General features: G+C 40.1%; 1 protein-coding gene across 1 annotated transcript in view; it reads left to right on the plus strand.

The window, feature by feature from the left end:
• Positions 1-18,251, plus strand: part of LOC109922195 (R3H domain-containing protein 2) — a 138,457-nt gene that overhangs the window by 62,000 nt on the left and 58,206 nt on the right. The window contains exons 6-12 of the mRNA XM_048618837.1: positions 299-358; positions 2,411-2,551; positions 4,912-5,020; positions 6,498-6,593; positions 7,577-7,608; positions 9,981-10,207; positions 11,857-12,011. Of these exons, the coding sequence (XP_048474794.1) occupies positions 299-358; positions 2,411-2,551; positions 4,912-5,020; positions 6,498-6,593; positions 7,577-7,608; positions 9,981-10,207; positions 11,857-12,011 (820 nt within the window). The remainder of the gene's footprint in view (positions 1-298; positions 359-2,410; positions 2,552-4,911; positions 5,021-6,497; positions 6,594-7,576; positions 7,609-9,980; positions 10,208-11,856; positions 12,012-18,251) is intronic.

Raw genomic sequence — 18,251 nt, forward strand, 5'->3', positions numbered from 1 at the left:
TGTGTTAAAAGTTAAAGGGGAAGTTTCTGTTTCTGTACTTTAAATTACAAGTTGATTACAGCAACGATGTTTAGTCAGTTGTGTGGTTAGCCTGTTTGTTTCAGTAAAAGTCTTAAAACATAAAACCTTGTTGTGTCAACCTTTCAACTATCAACTGAAAGTTCAATTATTTTCAAAGGTTAACTGTCTCTATGGCAGTAACACTAGGAAATCATACTACTGACTTTGTACATGTATTTCTCAATTTTACTTGCATTATATATATTATTCTGTGTAAACCCATGATTGTATCTTCCAGGGACAGGATGATGCTGCTAAAATTAGAACAAGAAATTCTGGACTTTATCGGTGATAATAAGTAAGTAAATTATTGCTGTCTGTGTGACAACCTGTGTGCCAATGAAAGCAAGTTTTAGTCAAATTGTGTTGCATATTGGAGGATATTTTACATATGATTAACATTTATAAAGTTAATTTAATCATTTTTGCTTTCAGAGCTAAAATTTCTTAGAAAATATGCAGATCTGAACAGGTCCCTAATAATGAGGTTGTTTTGATGAAAAGGTGGAAACAGGCACTCGAGATCTTTTTAATCAACCTATTCAGGCATATTATAACACACCTCTGGAGCAGGTGGAACTGAAACTTGGGACTTCTGGCTCAGAGGTGGAAACAAGACCACTGTGCCACAAAAACCCTTAAAACGGGTACTGGATAGGTCCTGTATTAATAAGTTGCAACTTCTGAGAGTCTGGCTTTAGTATGTGACTTTAACCCTAATTGCTGATGACATAATTTAAACATGCCTGATGATGTTAAACTAGCTATTGAGTGCGGGTTAGACACAAATTTCATGGAACACTATATGAAGACTGTATGCACTCAGCTGCACTGTAAGTGGTCAAGTCTGCTATTTCAGGCATATTTCAATTTGGCACTGAGAGCAAGGGATTGAGCACAAACGTCCAGGGCTTAGACTCTGGAGATCCAGGATGTCCACATGAGGAGTGCCCTGCAATCATGGGAGTTGCAAAGTCCACCTACCCTCCTGTCTCCCTTCTCTGCAGTTGCTGGTGCTGCTCTGTGTGGCCCTAAGTCGTCCTCACTTGTCTTCTGCAGACCCAGAGTGATCCCTAGCAAGATGCTAATAACCAAGCACTTCCCTTCTCCTGGTGTCCCTTTATAAGGTGTCCAGTAAGGTAGAACACAGCATTTAGTGTTTTTACTTGAAGACCTCGGAAAATTTACAAAATAAAATCAGTATTGCTGGAGTATTGTAGTCTTGACAGTGTTCCAGAAGGTCTTCAGATGGGTTCAAAAATCTTATTCAGTCCTCCAGCAGCCACTGATCCAATCACAATAAGATTTAGGCTTGTAAGACAAGAAATTGTGTGTGCATAATTGAGTTTATTCGGTCATTTATTTCAATCGAGGATTTTGACACTTTGCTCTTGTGAACTATTGCTTCCTATGTTAGGCCTGATTTTCTCCTGCTTCAGAATTTTGAGCAAACGAAGATGCCACAAATTGCTAGTGTAAAGATTTAAAAACTATAAACAGAGCAAAGCACGGTGGCTCAGTGGTTAGCCCTGCTGCCTCACAGCGCCAGGGACCTGGGTTCGATTCCACCCTCGGGTGACTGTCTGTGTGGAGTTTGCATGTTTTCCCCGTGTCTGCATGGGTTTCCTCCAGGTGCTCCAGTTTCCTCCCACAGTCCAAAGATGTGCAGGCTAGGTGGATTGGCTATACTAAATTGCCTGTAGTGTTCAGGGATGTGTAGGTTGTAGGGGGTGGGGTGCTGTGAGGGTCAGTGTGGACTTGTTGGGCCAAAGGGCCTGTTTTCACACTGTAGAAATTCTGAGAGTATATTTACATCGGATTGTCTAACATGTTATTTTCTCTTAATTAGCGTTGAAGGTATGACTTAGTAAATAAGTAAGCATATGCGCTGACCAATGGAATAAAATAACTCAATTTTATAATGCACCTTATCACTTTTCAAGGCTATTTTGAGCCAAAAAATTATTTCCGAAGTGCAGTCACTGACATGGCAGCTAATTTATGCAGAGTAAGGACCTGCGCACATTACCAGTTCATCTGTTTTAGTGTTTACTGAGGAAGGAATGTTGTCTAGAACATTGGAAGAACTCCCTGCTCTTCTAGTAGTGCCATCAGATCTTTAACATCCACTTGACACAAGGATGGGGTTCAGAATGATACCTGCAACAATGCAGCATCTCTTCTGTTCTCCACTGGAGCGATGAGCCTGGATTAAACATTCAAATTCAAGAAATAGAGTCAAACTCTCTTGTTTCATTCCCTCCCTTTTATAAAATCAGCTTCATTGAAATGAAAAAGTTGTAGTTGCAGCTTGTGTGCAAGACATTTTATTTAACTTTGTTATTTTCAGTAATCAGTACAAGAAATTTCCTCAGATGACCTCCTATCACAGAATGCTCTTACACCGGGTGGCTGCATACTTTGGAATGGATCACAATGTTGACCAAACTGGAAAAGCTGTTATAATTAATAAGACGATAAATACAAGAATGTAAGTATATTGTAACTAAAAAGCATTGGAGACCATTCTTGCATGCCGTTTCTCAGTGAAATTCCCACCAGTGTAATTTGACCATAAAGTATGAAGGTATCCATTTTTATAATGGGCAGTTACTCTACTGGCCAACTACTGATTAACCATTTGCATGTCCATTTCAAAAGTTGTTAGTTATAGCGATTTTCTTTTGATTAACTCTACTTAATTTTTGGGATGGTGGGAGAATGGTGGAATAGCTGTGTTCTGTGCCAGGTTAAAATTGCTCATTTGTTAATTCCACATTTGGATCTAGTCCTTTCTTCCACTTTGACACATTTGGGAGTGTTGCACATGCTATACACTAATCTTGCCCAGTTCACATTTTTACAAGTCTTATTGTGGTTGATTGTTGGCACTGAAAACACCATTTTTTTTTCCTGCGTGACTATATGAATATGACGAGATTGCATTGTACAAATAGAGACCCCCCATGTAATAATAATGGGCACTATAATGCATGAGGAGAAATTAGTTTCTTTCTATTCTCTTAGCCTCACTGCACCCCATGATTGAATTGCAGCTCCTTTAATGAGAGCAGAAATGGTATTGGCAAGATGTATCTGTGTCTGAAACTTAACTGTATATTTCTGGAATAAAAAAAATGTGGTAATCTCAATTTTGCAAGAACAAAATATCTGTGGAAATTAGGGAGCTGTGGGTGACTTGTTACAGGGAAAAATAAGGAAAATATGCTTTCTTCAGGTATTATACTGGCTATCGTGTATGTATGAACCCACTCACTATAAGTTTGGGACCTGTACTCCAACCACTTGTCTGTATAGGGTAGTGCTGATCTATCACAGAGACCAAGGCTCTATCCACTGCACCAGGTTTCATGTGGGAATGCTTTAGCAGTATAGCGAAGTTTTTATTGGTTGTATTTATTGATTCCCTCCAAGTTTTTCTCTTCGTTTCAAATAATAGGATTGAGGATGCCGTTCCCTCTTTGGACCTAGCCATAGGCAATGGAATGAAGTTTTTGGTCAGTGGAACCTGTGCAGTTCAATGCTACTGCTAGTGGACTTGCACAGTTATAGACATCTCTTAATCATAGAATCATCAGATGGTTACAACACAGAAGAAAACCATTGAGCCTACCATGTCTGTGCTGGATTTCTGCAAGAGCCAGTTATTCTAATTTCTCCAATCCTCTGTACTTGTCTATTTCCTTTTGAAAGCCCCTGACAAATTTGCCTCAACCACTTCCTGTAGTAATGAGTCCCAAATTTTAACCATGAAGTAAATAAATTATAATTTAATAATAAATTATAATATATTTCCATATTGCACTTATTGTTCACTATCCTGTATATATGGCCTCTAGTTTTGACTTCTCCAATTGGAGACATTCTTTCCACTTAAAGGTGATGCACTGATAGGTTTGCCCCAATTTATTGACAGCACTACTCCTGTCTCCCCCATCCGGGACATTATTGAATGAAGATTCTGTGAATTTTTACTTTTTTTAAAAATAGTTGGTGTTGATGGGGATATATTTCACTCAGGTCTTGTTTTAGAATCGCAGCTTGTTTCTCACATACAAACATAGATACTGAATAAAGGAGCTATGGGGACAGGTGGCTACAAGTTTGACCAAAGTGATGAATTTTAAAAATCCTCTTTGAAAAAAATGAGGACAGGGGTTGTAGAGAAACGTGGGCAGGAATTCGAGTACTTGCGTCTCAGTCGGGTGAGTGCACACCCCTGCCGTTGGTGGAATGAAGAAGGGGGTGTCGGTGTGCACAGAAGGCCTGAGTTAGAGAAACAGAAATCTCTGGGGATTGCTGAGTAACTTATAAGATTTGAGGAGGCTGCAGAAGCCCATGAAGAGATTTAAGCATAAGAGCAAACATTTAAATGAGAGATTTTAGAGGCTGTGTGGAAATTGGTGTGGAAATGGAGTTGGCTAACATCATTTTGAAATGGATAAAGTTTACAGAGGGTAATGGGTGGGAGGCTGGACAAGGGAGCTCTTAAATGATTGCATTTTAATATAATAAAGGTATGGACAAGGTAACCAGCAGCAGTTGGACTGAATTTAGGTGGAGACTGGCTTTGGAGCTGGAGGTTAGCAGTTGTGATGAAATTTAGGATAAGGAGTATGTAATTCAGACTCTTGAGCCTGCAGTAACTAATATGGGGTTGGAAACTCGACTTGAGGTCAAGTAAGGCAAACCAGCAGGTTTAGCGTGAGGCAATAGTTAGGGAAGGGAATGGAATGAGTAAAAGGGTAGGGAATTTGTGGTTGATCTTCCCAGTGTTTAACTGAAAGCTGATGGTTTATAATTTAAGGTTTTTCTTTTACCCCACCATAGACCAGAGCAGAGGTTTTCAGATCATATAAAAGATGAGAAGAGTATGGATTTTCAAAAGAGATTTATCTTGAAAAGAGATGACACGAGCCTAGACAAAGATGACAACCAGGTGAGTTCATGTGTCATGAGGAGATAATTTACTGTAAAGCAAAAGTAAGAAAAAATGCTTCCATCCTTGTGAGATGGCGGTCTTGTTTGTTTGCTTCATCATTCTCTCTTTTGTGTCGGATATAGCTACAGAGAATTCTTACTTTCTGTATAAAGGGACTTGTGCAGGAGGGAATAGATGGGGTGGAAAAGATTTGCAAGTTACCATCTCATGCAACAGAGTTGTTGTAAGAATCCACTTGAGCAGTACCTAAAGAAGATTTCAACATTATTATTTTGCAAAGAAGAATATTATATCCGAAATTGATACAGAATATGCTGTGAATGCAAAGAATCTGACAAAGGTCCCATTGAAACATTAGCCGTCATACTACATACTACATACTACATACTACAAACAGCCATTAGAACAGCATTTGCAGCACGTGTTTTAAAATTTCTCACTCTCAAAGTAAGATGCATTTTAGCAATGCATTTATTGCGTTGTTGACTTTGAGCTGGAATTTTGGAGATGGAGTTGGAAGGGAGAGTATTAAATTAATTGAATCCATAGGTGACAAAGATGCAAATAAAAATTTCATGGGCAGTATGGTAGAGACAGGGAATATTGAGGAGGTTTGGAAAAAAGTGGTTTTTGTCATGGTGTTGGGTAAAATGTGGGGTTTGAAGCTCACTCGGAGTCAAAGATGGTCAGTAATGATGGAGTAAAGTTTATTGGGGTGATTAGAGAAAGTGAAATAACAGAAGGAATTTGATTCTCCACAAAGGGTCAAGGGAAATTGTTGAGCTGGGTGTTATCAGGGTGTATCTAGAGATTGATGTTGTCCTTGTGGATGTTGTCAGTGAGGGGTACCGTATAGATGAAGAAGGGGGAACAAAGGATAGGTTCTTGAAGCATTTTGGGGGGAGAGTACAAACTGCTGCTGTAGATATTAGTAGCATGATGCGAGACAGTACTGGAAGAGCTAGACAATGGAAAAGGACTGATAGAGGAAAACTGTATATTGACCATATTAGAATACTGAAGAGAAATTGAGGATAGCAGCTGGGTAACTTACTGAAGACACAATCACAGCAGATGTCATTGTGACTTCAGCCAAGCTGTCTTGACGCTGTGCATAGCATTAAAACTGAGTTTTAGAAGAAATCATTTGGCAATTCTTTAGAATCATTTATGACTTTGCTACAAATAGAGTGCTGGGAATCGCACGCTCAATTATTCTCAGCGTGCAGAACTGGCAGTCAATGTCATTATTTCATTTTTGTGTTTTACGTTTAATTGAGGCATTTACATCATGTAAAGGAAGTTTTACTACCCATGGTTGATGGCCGCAGCTTGCAGACTACCTTCAACTATTAATTTTTCAGGAAGATTATACTTTGACAGTTCTTCACCTTGCTGGACTGACAGCTGAATGTTGGGAGGCATTCTTTCATACAAGATCATTTATAAGCTTATCTACTTGATCCTGTTACAGATGAGAGTCCCTTTGCGAGATGACCGAAGGAGCAAATCGATAGAAGAAAGAGAAGAGGAGTATCAACGAGTCAGAGATCGAATATTTGCTCGAGAAGTAAGCCCATAGTAGTTATTTGTGCAATGGGTTATTCTATTTTGAAAGGCTGTAGAATAATAAGTAATGAAAATGAATCTTGATAATTTGATAACCATATAACTCTATTTTTAACAAGCCACATTCATTTACAATAATGAGAATTTAAATTAGATATTTTCCCTGTTTGTCAATTGAATTTGAATCAATCAGGTGATCCAAAAACATCCAGCAAAGCTCTTGTATATTTGGTAATTTATCTCACTTTTCTGATGTATCCCAAAGTACTTCATATCCAATTAATTATCTTGTCATACAGTTATTACAGGCAGACATGGAAGGCTTTTTCCACATGTCGAAAAACTGTGATAAATTCAGTCTTTTAGTGGCACTCATTGCGGGAAGAATATTGACCAAGGACAACAGGAGAGCTTTGCTCATTGTCAAGGCGTGCTGTAGAACTGCAGAATGTTTGATGTGAATAATTTTAAAAATCATGGATAAGTTGTGGGTGTCACTGGCAACACCACTTGTTGCCCATCACTAACTGTTCTTGAATTTAGGTCATTTCAGAGGGCAGGTATGAGTAAGCCCCATTGCCACAGGTCTGAAGACACATATAGTCTAGACTAAGTAAGGATGACAAGTTTCCTCTGCAGTGAACCAGATGGGTTTTTAACATCAATCAATGATAGTCTAATGGTCACTATTACTTAAGACTAATTTTCTGTTCCAGGTTTTTTTTAAACTCAATTCAAATTCCACCAGCTGCCACAATGGGACGTGAACCCAAGTCCTCAATGCATTAGCCCGGGCCTCTGGACTACTAATCCAATGATATTGCTACAACATCACCATCTCTCCATGTGAGTGATGGTCTGTGGGTGATGAAGAGCCATGATTCATACTGTGTGTAGAGAGTTTTTCACCCATAAAGGAAAACTTAAGGTTTTTAGGTCAATTTAATTCTTAAGATTTGTAAAATACTCTGTTTTCTCTTTCAGTCTTCATACAATGGCTATCTAATGGAAAGCAGGTCAGTGTCAGTGTGCGCAGTGCTTGTGCATGTAGTTGCTTCTTTTAATTCAAAGAATGTCCCAAACCTTTAGAAATACATTTATCTTTCTAATACAATCAACAGAGTCTCCAAAGAAGGCAGTTCTTCTAGTTTGCAAAAAAGGAGGCAGCTTTTTAGGTATTCAATTATTTATTTGGAGCTCTAGCTTCTTAAAGAGCCAGTGCATGGCTGTTGGTCATTGGATGGCTTTGCAATGTGTTTGTCATTGTTCTGTCTACTCTTCTGTCACTGACAATTTTTTGTTCTTTGCTGGTCTCTATCTGAGAGTACACAAGTTCATACTGCCAAAACTGGCTGACCAAATACTTTCTTCGAACTGGTTAATTAATTTCCAGTTTTTCTTTACTTAAATCACAGTGCTGATTTTGTTTTGTGTTGAATAATTAGCTATATCAGAAACAAGTGCCCTTGTGCTCTGGTGTTCTTGTTGAGGGTTCCAGGTTGGCTACGAGGGCAGTCAAGAGATGCTTTTATCTGGTTGCAATAACTTAGTTCAAACTGATTTCAACACTTACTGATAGTTTATTTTTCCTCTCTTTCTTGGTATCCTGTATCTCACATAAAGTGGCAAATGTAAACTTTATAGGAAGTCAAAATTATATTAAGATCAGCTTTAGCTGAGTGAAATTTTGCTGCAGTTACTTTGAGTGATTGCAATGTATTTTAATCAATCTGAGAGAAGTAGACTACTATAGTGGTTTGTTGGAGTGTTTGCATGTAATTGAATTAATTGACGTGTTTACCTACTGCAACTTATTGTAACTGTTTATATTCACTCTGCTAGCTTTACATTGTGGTAATATTGTACTTGATCAGCATTGAAGGAAAATATGGCTGTAAACCATATTAATAGTTTGAGGCTTTGTAAATGTCTTAACATTATCTGTAACAAACATAACTATCTCTCCTTGACCTTCCCATCTTGTCTATAGCTTTTGACACAATTGACCACACTATCTTACTCAAGTCCCTCTCCATTATTGCCCAACTGAATTAACACTATTCTCTGTCCTTATCCATCTAGTCGAAGCCAGAGGATCACCTGCATTGTCTCCTGTTCCCACTCCTGTGGTGAACTTTTGTTGTCCACGAAGGTTTGATCCTTGGGCCCCTTCCGATTTCAAATCTGCGACATCACCTAAAAGCATAATTAGTTTTCACATGTATTCTGACAATGTCCAACTGTACTTCTCCAACACCTCCCTTGATTCCTCCACTTCCTTTAAATTGTCAGATTGCTTATCTGACATCCAACACAGGATGAGAAGAAATTTTGTCCAACTTAATATTGGGAGGCTTCGGCCCTTCCACAAACTTCTTTCTAATGCCACCAGCTCCATCCCAGTCAAATTCCATCCACCCATTACTGTTTTGTTGCTTTCTAAGTAAGCAGTGCCTTAATTTTAAAATTCTCATATTTGTTTTCTAAACTGTCCATGGTGTTACTTTTTCCTATCTCTAATCTCCTTGAGCCCTGCAACCCTCTGCCATTATCTATTGTGGCTTTTTGCACATCCACAATTTTAATTACTCCATCACTGGCAGCCGTGTCTTCACCTGTCAAGGCCCTAAGCTCTAAATTCCCTGCCTGATCGTCTCTGCTTCTCTTTTCTTCTACTTTACAAAGCTTCTTATATCTGACCAATTGACTGTGGTTTTGGTCCTAATTATCCCCTTATCTAGCTGATGTCAAATTTTATTTGGTCATGCTCCTATAAGATGCCTAAGGATGTTTTATGATGGTAAAGGCATTACATAAATGCAGCTTTTATTGAATATGTGCACTGACAATTTTGCACTTTTGAGGTCTGTTAGCCCCTTTACCAAGTATTCATATTTGTAGCAGTGTTGATCATTTATTATGACAGCTTGGTTTTAAAGTGAGGCAATTTATTATTATTCGCAAGATATGTTACACAGGGCAATGAGGTGCTAAATTTATACAATGTTGTCTGTCTCCCAATTCCTGTCACTTCTTGGATTCAGCTCCTTTTGTGGAGTTTTCCTAGAATAGATAGATGGGTCTAAAGAAGCACTTTTCATGTTTGATGTGTTGGTATTTTTGTTCGTTTGTTGCGTTTGTGAAAATGCTGGGCATGAAGACTTGAAAAGCACCACCAACCATATCATTGTGGCAAAGTTTGTGCAATACTTTACAGGCTTTTTGATGTTTAAAGTGAACAAGAAACAAAGGGCTTATAATTCTGATAAGCAGGAAACACTTGCATCGAAGCAAAGATGAATCCTCATGGAATAATGCAGAAATCAGAGTACTTCGCTGCAGTGAGGTCTTTTCAGCAGGTCACTGATTCATGTCTCCATTGTTGCAGAGGAAACCGAGAGTGCCTAAGTAGAGCTTCTAGCAGCCGTCAAAGCAGCACTGAGAATGAACTGAAGACCTCTGAGCCTCGGCCATGGAGTAGCACGGACTCTGACAGCTCCAACCGCAGTCTGAAGCCACCTGTAACTAAAGCAAGCAGCTTCAGTGGAATTTCCATCCTGACACGAGGGGATAGCATTGGCAGTAGTAAGAGTGGAAACAGGGTCTCCAAAACAGGTGTGCATGTTGATGCTTCATTTCGGAGTTGTTTTCTGTCCTGCTCTTTCATAAATAATCAGTTGATTTCAATGTTCTTCTTGCTGAGGCCGAAGGTATGTTTCTCTCCTCCTCAGTTTTTCATTTTGACATGTCATCCCTGCCCAAGTAATTTGATTCTCTGGACTCATCCAATGCCCTTCTTGCACTGACTGCCACAAGTTGTGTTCAAACACTGGAGCAGCCATCCCATTTCCTTTCCAAAAGCAAAACACTCCCGATGCTGGAAGTTGCAAATCAAAAGTGAAACGCTGGAAATGCTCAGCAGGTCAGGCAGTATCTGTGGTGGGAGAAACAGAGTTAACATCAAGATAGGAGCAGGACTAGGTCATTCAGCCCCTTAAGCCTGCTTTTCCATTCAGTTAGATCATGGCTGATCATTTACTACAACACCACTTTCCAGTGCTATTCCCATAATTCCTTGATGTAGTTTGTCTCCAGATATCTATTGGTTTCTCTTTAAAACCTGCTCAATGACTGAGCTTCCACAGTCCTCTGGGGAAGAGAATTTTCCATCTGTTGAGTGAAGAAGTTACCCCTCATCACAGTTTTAAGTAGCCTATCACATCATCAGTCACTGACCTGAAATGTTCTCTTTGTTTGTCTAATGCTTGACCTGCTAAGCATTTCCAGCATTTTCTTTCCATCCTCATGGAGTAGTATTCATCTGTCATGTCTTGTCTGTCTACTAAGTTGACTAAAATTGATAACTCATCATGAGGAAACATAGGAACAAACTGTGCCCTGTGACTCTGCTGCAAAACGTTGCCTCACTTAGATTGCAGCCTGTTATACTGTCACTCCTTTTGTGCTATATTCATGCATATGAATTGTAAAATGTTTGTAGATGCTCATTTCACACTTCACCCAGGCACCCATAAAACCAGTGACCTGATATTTCAGGATGGTAAGCAACTGTACTCGCAGCTCTGACAACTTGTTTATGCGCTAGAAGGATGTTGTGCTCTTAAAGGACAAAGTAGCAACTATTGATCCCATCACCTGTGTCACTGGAGCCTTTCCATTTTGGACTGCAACTTTCAAGGCGTGTGCAGTGTCCTCACAAGGAGGCAAAAATATAAACCACATTTGTTTTGTAGCCTTTATTTCAGGGTTGAAACAAAATTCCTGCTACAACTATTGTTTCCTTTTAAATCTGAATTTCTTGTGGGATTTCCTACCACTTGTCTCCATCCACTTATCAGCAAACGTTTGTTCAGATGTTGAATTGAGGCACAAATTGTGCAATCTGAGTATGTGAATTCCTATGTATATTTCACACAGAGGGAACAGAATAAATTGAGAAAAAGTTGAAATCCGATCCAAATCTTTAAGGAACTGAATTTTTAGTCTATTGGAAATTCATGTATTTCCATTATATCATGATGTTTTTTGAAATACTTTGTTAGGATGTTTGTGTCACACACAGAGTCTGCATCATTTTCTTTTTGTTGTGGTATGAACTGAGCTTGTGTGGCCTGCAAGAATTGAACAATGTAATTAAGTAAATTCTGCTTGTTTTGGCAGTGTACATATGTTTGTACAGCTGTCAAGTAGAGCTTCATAAGATTACTCCTTCTATGTTGTAAGAATTGGGACTCCTGTTCTAGGCTTGCCTCTCGGGACACCTGAATTAACGTCATCAAGTTATGTGCAAGCCTCTGCGCAGCAACCTGGGAGGACCGTCCTGTCGAATTCTGCACAACAGCAGCAACTGCCACCCACACCTCAGCAACAACCAATGACCAATCACATGATAACACAGGTGAGTCAGCATTCATGGTCTCTTCTCCTTAAAATTGCACTTGATTATTTGGCTGTGTTGGTGCAGAAGCTGAGGGCTGCAAAGTTAGATGTGAATTGAGGATCAAAACATTATAAAACATTTCGTACAGTGGAGTTTGCTTATTATCATATTTTATCCAAATCTTTTTACTGTCTTTATATAACCAAAACGTTCCAGGAGTAAAATGCGTTTCTGTATATGATCCAAGGAAATGTCCAATAGTTGTTAGAATTTTACTTTTTCTTTCCCCCATGTGCCAAAATATATTCAAATCTGTGACCTTGACTATATGTTGTTTTGAGCTGCTTGATTTCAATTTCACATTATTTTGATATTGGGGTGTTTTAATCAGCAGTCGAATGAAAAGATCTGCTCAAATCTCCTCAGCCACTGCTGATGGCAGCTTTTCATTTTTGGTCATGGGTTCTATTTGACACAACAATGACAGCTGATCAGCTCCATGCGAATGCTTTCATTGTTCTATTGAGGAATCAAAATATCTTGCAAAGACAACAGTACAACTTGTAGTGAAGTAACTTGCATAACATGAGCAAAAATTTAAGAACAAGCGTTTGTATGGATGTGCCCTATTATAGGAAGTTTGAATGCATAAATTAGACCAGTTTGGTATATTTTTCTTTTTCCTGTTTTCTTTTCCGATTCTCGTGTTTGGTTTCATATGCACTGCAGACATTTAGTGCATGAAAAGCTTGATCATATGTTTCCAGGCTTTGTTACCATGGCTGGGTTGGGATGCAGCTACACTGGTGAAGTAGGCGAGATTGATGTTGTCTTCACTCACTATTGCTAAGCATGTACTTTGCATCATAAATTACTTTATAGTGATCAGATATAGCTGAGCTTTTTTTATTGTCACACCTCTAACCCACGGTCTCAAATCAAGGTAGGACCTACACTGAAATCAGAAATTGTGCATACAGAGTTCAACTTTAGCCTGAAGCCTTCTGTCCAGTACTACACTAAGAGGTAGTTGCACATCTTTTTACCATTAGGGGTTTAGATTTGTGGGACATTGAGATCTATTCTGGGACAGAGACCTACACAGACCAGATTGATTGCATTTTGACAGTCCAAAGACGGTCCTTGTGGAATAGTTTGCTAGTTCTGTACAAGAGCGTTTAAACTAATTTGACGGAATAGGAACCAGGATATAACATTAGGAAGGGTAAATAAGATTCACAAAGGATTGGGAGAGACAGATCCAAGTGAAAAAAAGAAAATCAGGTATTAGGTGGGGTCAGACTAAAACGTAAAGCAGCGAGTTCTAGTTTAGGTATACAGTGAATGCATGGAAATACATAGTGCATGGTAAATAAAGGTAATGAGCTGCCGGCACCAATAGCCACATGAGAAACCAATGATGTTGCAGTAACTGAAACCTGGCTCAAGAGCAGGAATGGATACAAAATATTCCTGGAGGCAAGGGGTTCTGGAAATATAGGAAAGGAAATAGAGGAGGAAGAGGAGTAGCAGTAGTCTTAAGGAGGATATTACAGTGTTAGGGAGAGAGTGAGGATGTCTTGGAAGACTCAAGGATAGAATCTATTTGGTTAGAGCTAAGAAAGAACAGAGATAATATTACATGACTGGATGTATTCCACTGCATATATTCTATAGAGAAATTACACAGACATGACGAAAACTACAGAGGGTTAAAATTGGGGTCTTCAAATATTTTAAAATTAGGACAGAGAGGATAAAGAGTTTTCTCAAATATGTTCTGAAGAATTTCCTAGATCAATACCTTCCTGACCTAGCAAGGATGGAATCTTTGCAGGAACTGTTTTTGGGAATTGAGATGAGCTATGTATCAGTGTTATGAGACGTTGAGTGAGCCATTATCACAGTGAAGCAAGGTTTAAGTTGGCTATGGAAAAGGATAAAAGCTGCTTAATAAGTCAGAGGAGGAGCATTGTGAAAAATGGAATCAAAAATTTACAGGCAAAACTTGTAAGTGAGCAATGAGCTGCTGTTAATAAACAGACTGTTCTGATGGTCAAAGTGCATTCCCACAAGGAGGAAAGGTAGGGCAAGCAAAACTAGAGCTCCATGGATGAAACGAAAGAAGGAGAGTAGAATGTAGCACAAAATGAGTGCATATGATTGATGTTAGATTGATAATACAAAGTGAGAACCTGGCTGAAAATAGAAAAGGCAGGTGAAAATGTAAATAAGATGCAACAAAGTAGTATGAAAAGAAACTAGCAGCTAAAATAAAAAGGAATCCGAAGGTATGCAGCCAGTATTGACTAAAAGGGATTTCCTCATGGGAACAGAAGGCATGGTTAAGAGGTTAAATGAGTATTTTGCACCTGTCCTTTACCAAGAAAGAAGATGTTGCCAGACTTTAAAGGAGTTCAGCATGAGTTGAGCAATAACAGAGCCCAAAGTCCCATATGTTTTTCTAACCACCCTCTCCGTTTCGGCTGCCATCTCCAAAGATTGATGCACACGCACCTGTTGAATTTAGGAAGTTTGCAATTACAGTTAATTTAGACAATCATCGATTTGTAGCAATTCTGTAATAATTTAGCTACTTTGTTAAGAACGGCAGTTTAGATGTGATACATTAGTTAATTCGGTAAATAAAGCATAAAACTGTGACAATTGGGAACAGTTCACTGATACCATAGAACAAACAGGCTGTTGGTGTGGAATGTATTAGTCTTGTTAAAGTTGTGGAGGCAGCATCTTCTCTCTTCCCTGGTCTTCCTTCTCCTTCCTTCTGGTCCATCTTTGATCTGGAGAAGACAACTCTGAGCATCACACACTAACTGCTTGATAAGGATTCTTGCCTAAGAGGCCCACCTGATGAGAACTGCTCAATGGGGACTGCTTCCTGTAGAGACCACCCGATGAGGACTCCCTTCTGCCCCAAGCACTTAATGAAATATCTGATGTCCAGGGGTGGGTTATTCACTCAATGTCGATCAGTTGTCTGAATCCTTTAGACCAATTACCATAGGCAGCTGCTCATGACACCAGAAATGACCATTGTCCCTTCGCCCACCTTCATCTGAGGGTTAGTTTACTATTCTTTCTAAGAACAAATCCAATGTCTTTTCATAAACAGCACATTGAAATTAGGGTACACTTGGCACCAGATCCATTTTTGACACTACTTCAATGGGCATGGTAACTGCAGTGCATCTCAATACTTCCCTTTTGTTTTCCTATGCTAGACTTTTGAAAAGTTAGTCAATGCTATAAAAGCTGTGAAATGAAAGGGCTTATGCTATTCAGTAAATACGAAGAAAATTGAGTTCGTAAGGGACCCCAATTTCCAACAGACTGTAGGTCCCTCTGCCCCTGCACAATCTTTAGAACTGTGCCATTAAGTCTGTATTGCTTCTCCTTACGCCTTCTGCCAAAATACATCACCTTTCTCTTCTCTGTCTGAAAATTCAGCTGTCATTTACCCACCCATTCTGCTAGACTATATATTGTTCCTTTCGATTGGTAGTATCCTCACTGTCTGCCACAACTCTGTGTTTGTTATCAGTGGAAAAGTTTGAAATGTTACTCTGCAATTCAATATTCAAGACCTGCATAAAGACCCAAGGTCCTAGCACTGACCCTTGCTCTACCTGAGCTTCTGCCTTTGTTTTATCATCCCGCTGGGCTGTTTCTGCTCTCACTGTGCTGCTACCTTTCATTGATCTTCCTGCTGGCTTCACCGTGCTCTCACTGTGCTGCTACCTTTCATTGATCTTCCTGCTGGCCTCACCCTGCTCCCACTCTGTGCTGCTACCTTTCATTGATCTTCCTGCTGGCCTCACCGTGCTCTCACTGTGCTGCTACCTCTCATTGATCTTCCTGCTGGCCTCACCCTGCTCTCACTCTGAGTACAAAATTCTAACAGAGATGAACAGACAAGATGCGCAAGAGGAAGTTCCCCTGGTTGGGGCAATCTAGAATCAGGGTCACAGTCTCAGGGTACAGGTTAGTCCATTTAGGACTGAGATGAAGGAACATTTAAAAACCAAAAGAACTGCAGATGTTGTAAATCAGAGACCAAAATAGAAATTGCTGGAAGACCTCAGCAATTCTGGCAGCATCTGTGGAGATAAATCAGAGTTAATGTTTCACATCAAGTGAAAGGTCACACTCACTCAACCCAAAGTGTTAATTCTGATTTCTCTCCACAGATGCTGCCACACCTGCTGAGCTTTTCCAGTCATTTCTATTTTGGTCTCTGAGGTAACATTTCTCCTCTCAGAAGGTAGTGAACCTGTGGAATTCTCTACCATAGAAGGCTGTGGAGGCCAAACCACTGAATATATTCAAGGAAGAGATAGATACAATTTTAGATTTTAAAGGCATCAAGCAGAATCGGGAAAAGCAGGAATATCGTAAAGAGATAGAGGAACATCCATGATCAAACGGAATGGTGGAGCAAGCTCGAAGGGCCGAATGGCCTATTCCTGCTCCTAGTTTCTATGTTTCTGTGACTGGGCACATAGAAGTATAACGTCTTTTATACTTTGATGCTCATCACACTGTGTATCTCTTAAGGTAAACAGTGCACCACTGGCCAGAGGAACAGAAACCAGTTGTTAAATTGAAACTGATTCCATATTGGGTCGACCACATAGCCAAAACTCCTCTGCTAATTGAAAAAAGCTTTAATTACATGTTTCTGAACCCTTGCCTTGGTTCAGTAAAAATCAAGTTTAATGTCGTTATTGGTACAAATGACAGAGGTAAAACACATTGTTGTTGGTAGCAAAGGTGAAAATGAAAAAGGGATAAGGTTCGAAAAGCAGCATTTAGAGAGTTAGGAAGTAAGTTGAAAAGTAGGACTTCAAAGGTAGTCATCTCAGGATTACTACCAGTGTCGTGTGCTAGTCAGAGTAGAAATAGGATATATCAGATCAACACGTGACTGAAGAGATGGTGCAAGGTATACTTCACAAGAAATAACTGCATAGAGGCCAGTAACCTGTCATCAAGTCACCCTTTATTTACACATGGAGCATCCTTGACACTAATACAGCTCCCTCAGAGTGAACAGAACCTCTGACACTCCTGTTTATATCTGTCAGCCAGAGCTTCCTGATTGGATCAGGTTAATGGCACCAATTAGGGAACAATCACTGCATCCCTCCACCTCTAAGTCTGGGGATGTAGGCCTATTCTTTTTCTTGGAGGGATTTCGCATGGGTCCAGTTCCTTCGACTCCACCTTGGATACGGACAGTGTGGACTGGACGATAGCCCACCTGGAACGTCTCGGAAGAAATTCATCCTCCTCTGCAGGCAGTAAAGGCATCGAGGCGACGACATCCGCCATGTCCACCTCAGACTCCGAGGTTCCTTCAACACCAGACAGAGGAGAACCCACAGCCTTCAACAGCCTTTCTAGCTATTCAGAGGGGCCCGGTATGTTTTGCACCTGACCTGTTTGTGAGTTTACAGCATTCATCTGGTCCATGTGCTTGTTCAGGACCACCTCACCTACCTGAACTTTGAAAGTCGCTGGACTTGACCTGTGTTGACCATGCCTTAGTCTTGGATCCAAACTGTCCCCTGAAGTAAACAAACAGTCTCCCTTGCTTAGAGGAGTCTTCTGTCCGTTCTTGGCATTATTAGATAAATGGCGACCTGGGGTAGACCTTGTAAAATGTTCTTCATCGTCCGCTGCAAAATGGCACAGGCTGATGATATCCCAAGTGGCAGTCTCGTATATTGGTTGAAACCCTTATGGGTATTAAGTGCAGCATACTTCTGGGAATCCTCATCTAACCACAATTGCAGGTACACATGGCTTATGTCCAACTTTGTGAAGGACAGTCCCCCTGCCAGCTTTGTGTATAAATCCTCTATGCGAGGGATTGAGTATTTATCCAGCTGTAAGAAGCGGTTTGCTGTTTGTTTAAAATCCCCACAAAGGCGAACTGAGCCATCAGGCTTCACAATCGGTACGACCAGGTGCTGCCCATTCCGCAAACTGGACTGGTTTGATGATTCGAGTAACAAGGTGTAGAGCTGGATGAACACAGCAGGCCAAGCAGCATCAGAGGAGAAGGAAGGCTGACGTTTCGGGTCGAGACCCTTCTTCAGAAAAAAGAAGGGTCTGAAAAAGAGTCCAGACCCAAAACATCAGCTTTCCTGCTCCTCTGATGCTGCTTTGCCTGCTGTGTTCATCCAGCTCTACACCTTGTTATCTCAGATTCTCCAGCATCGGCAGTTCCTACTA

This window comes from Rhincodon typus, chromosome 41 (genome assembly GCF_021869965.1).
Source record: "Rhincodon typus isolate 14 chromosome 41, sRhiTyp1.1, whole genome shotgun sequence".
Classification (NCBI taxonomy): domain Eukaryota; kingdom Metazoa; phylum Chordata; class Chondrichthyes; order Orectolobiformes; family Rhincodontidae; genus Rhincodon; species Rhincodon typus.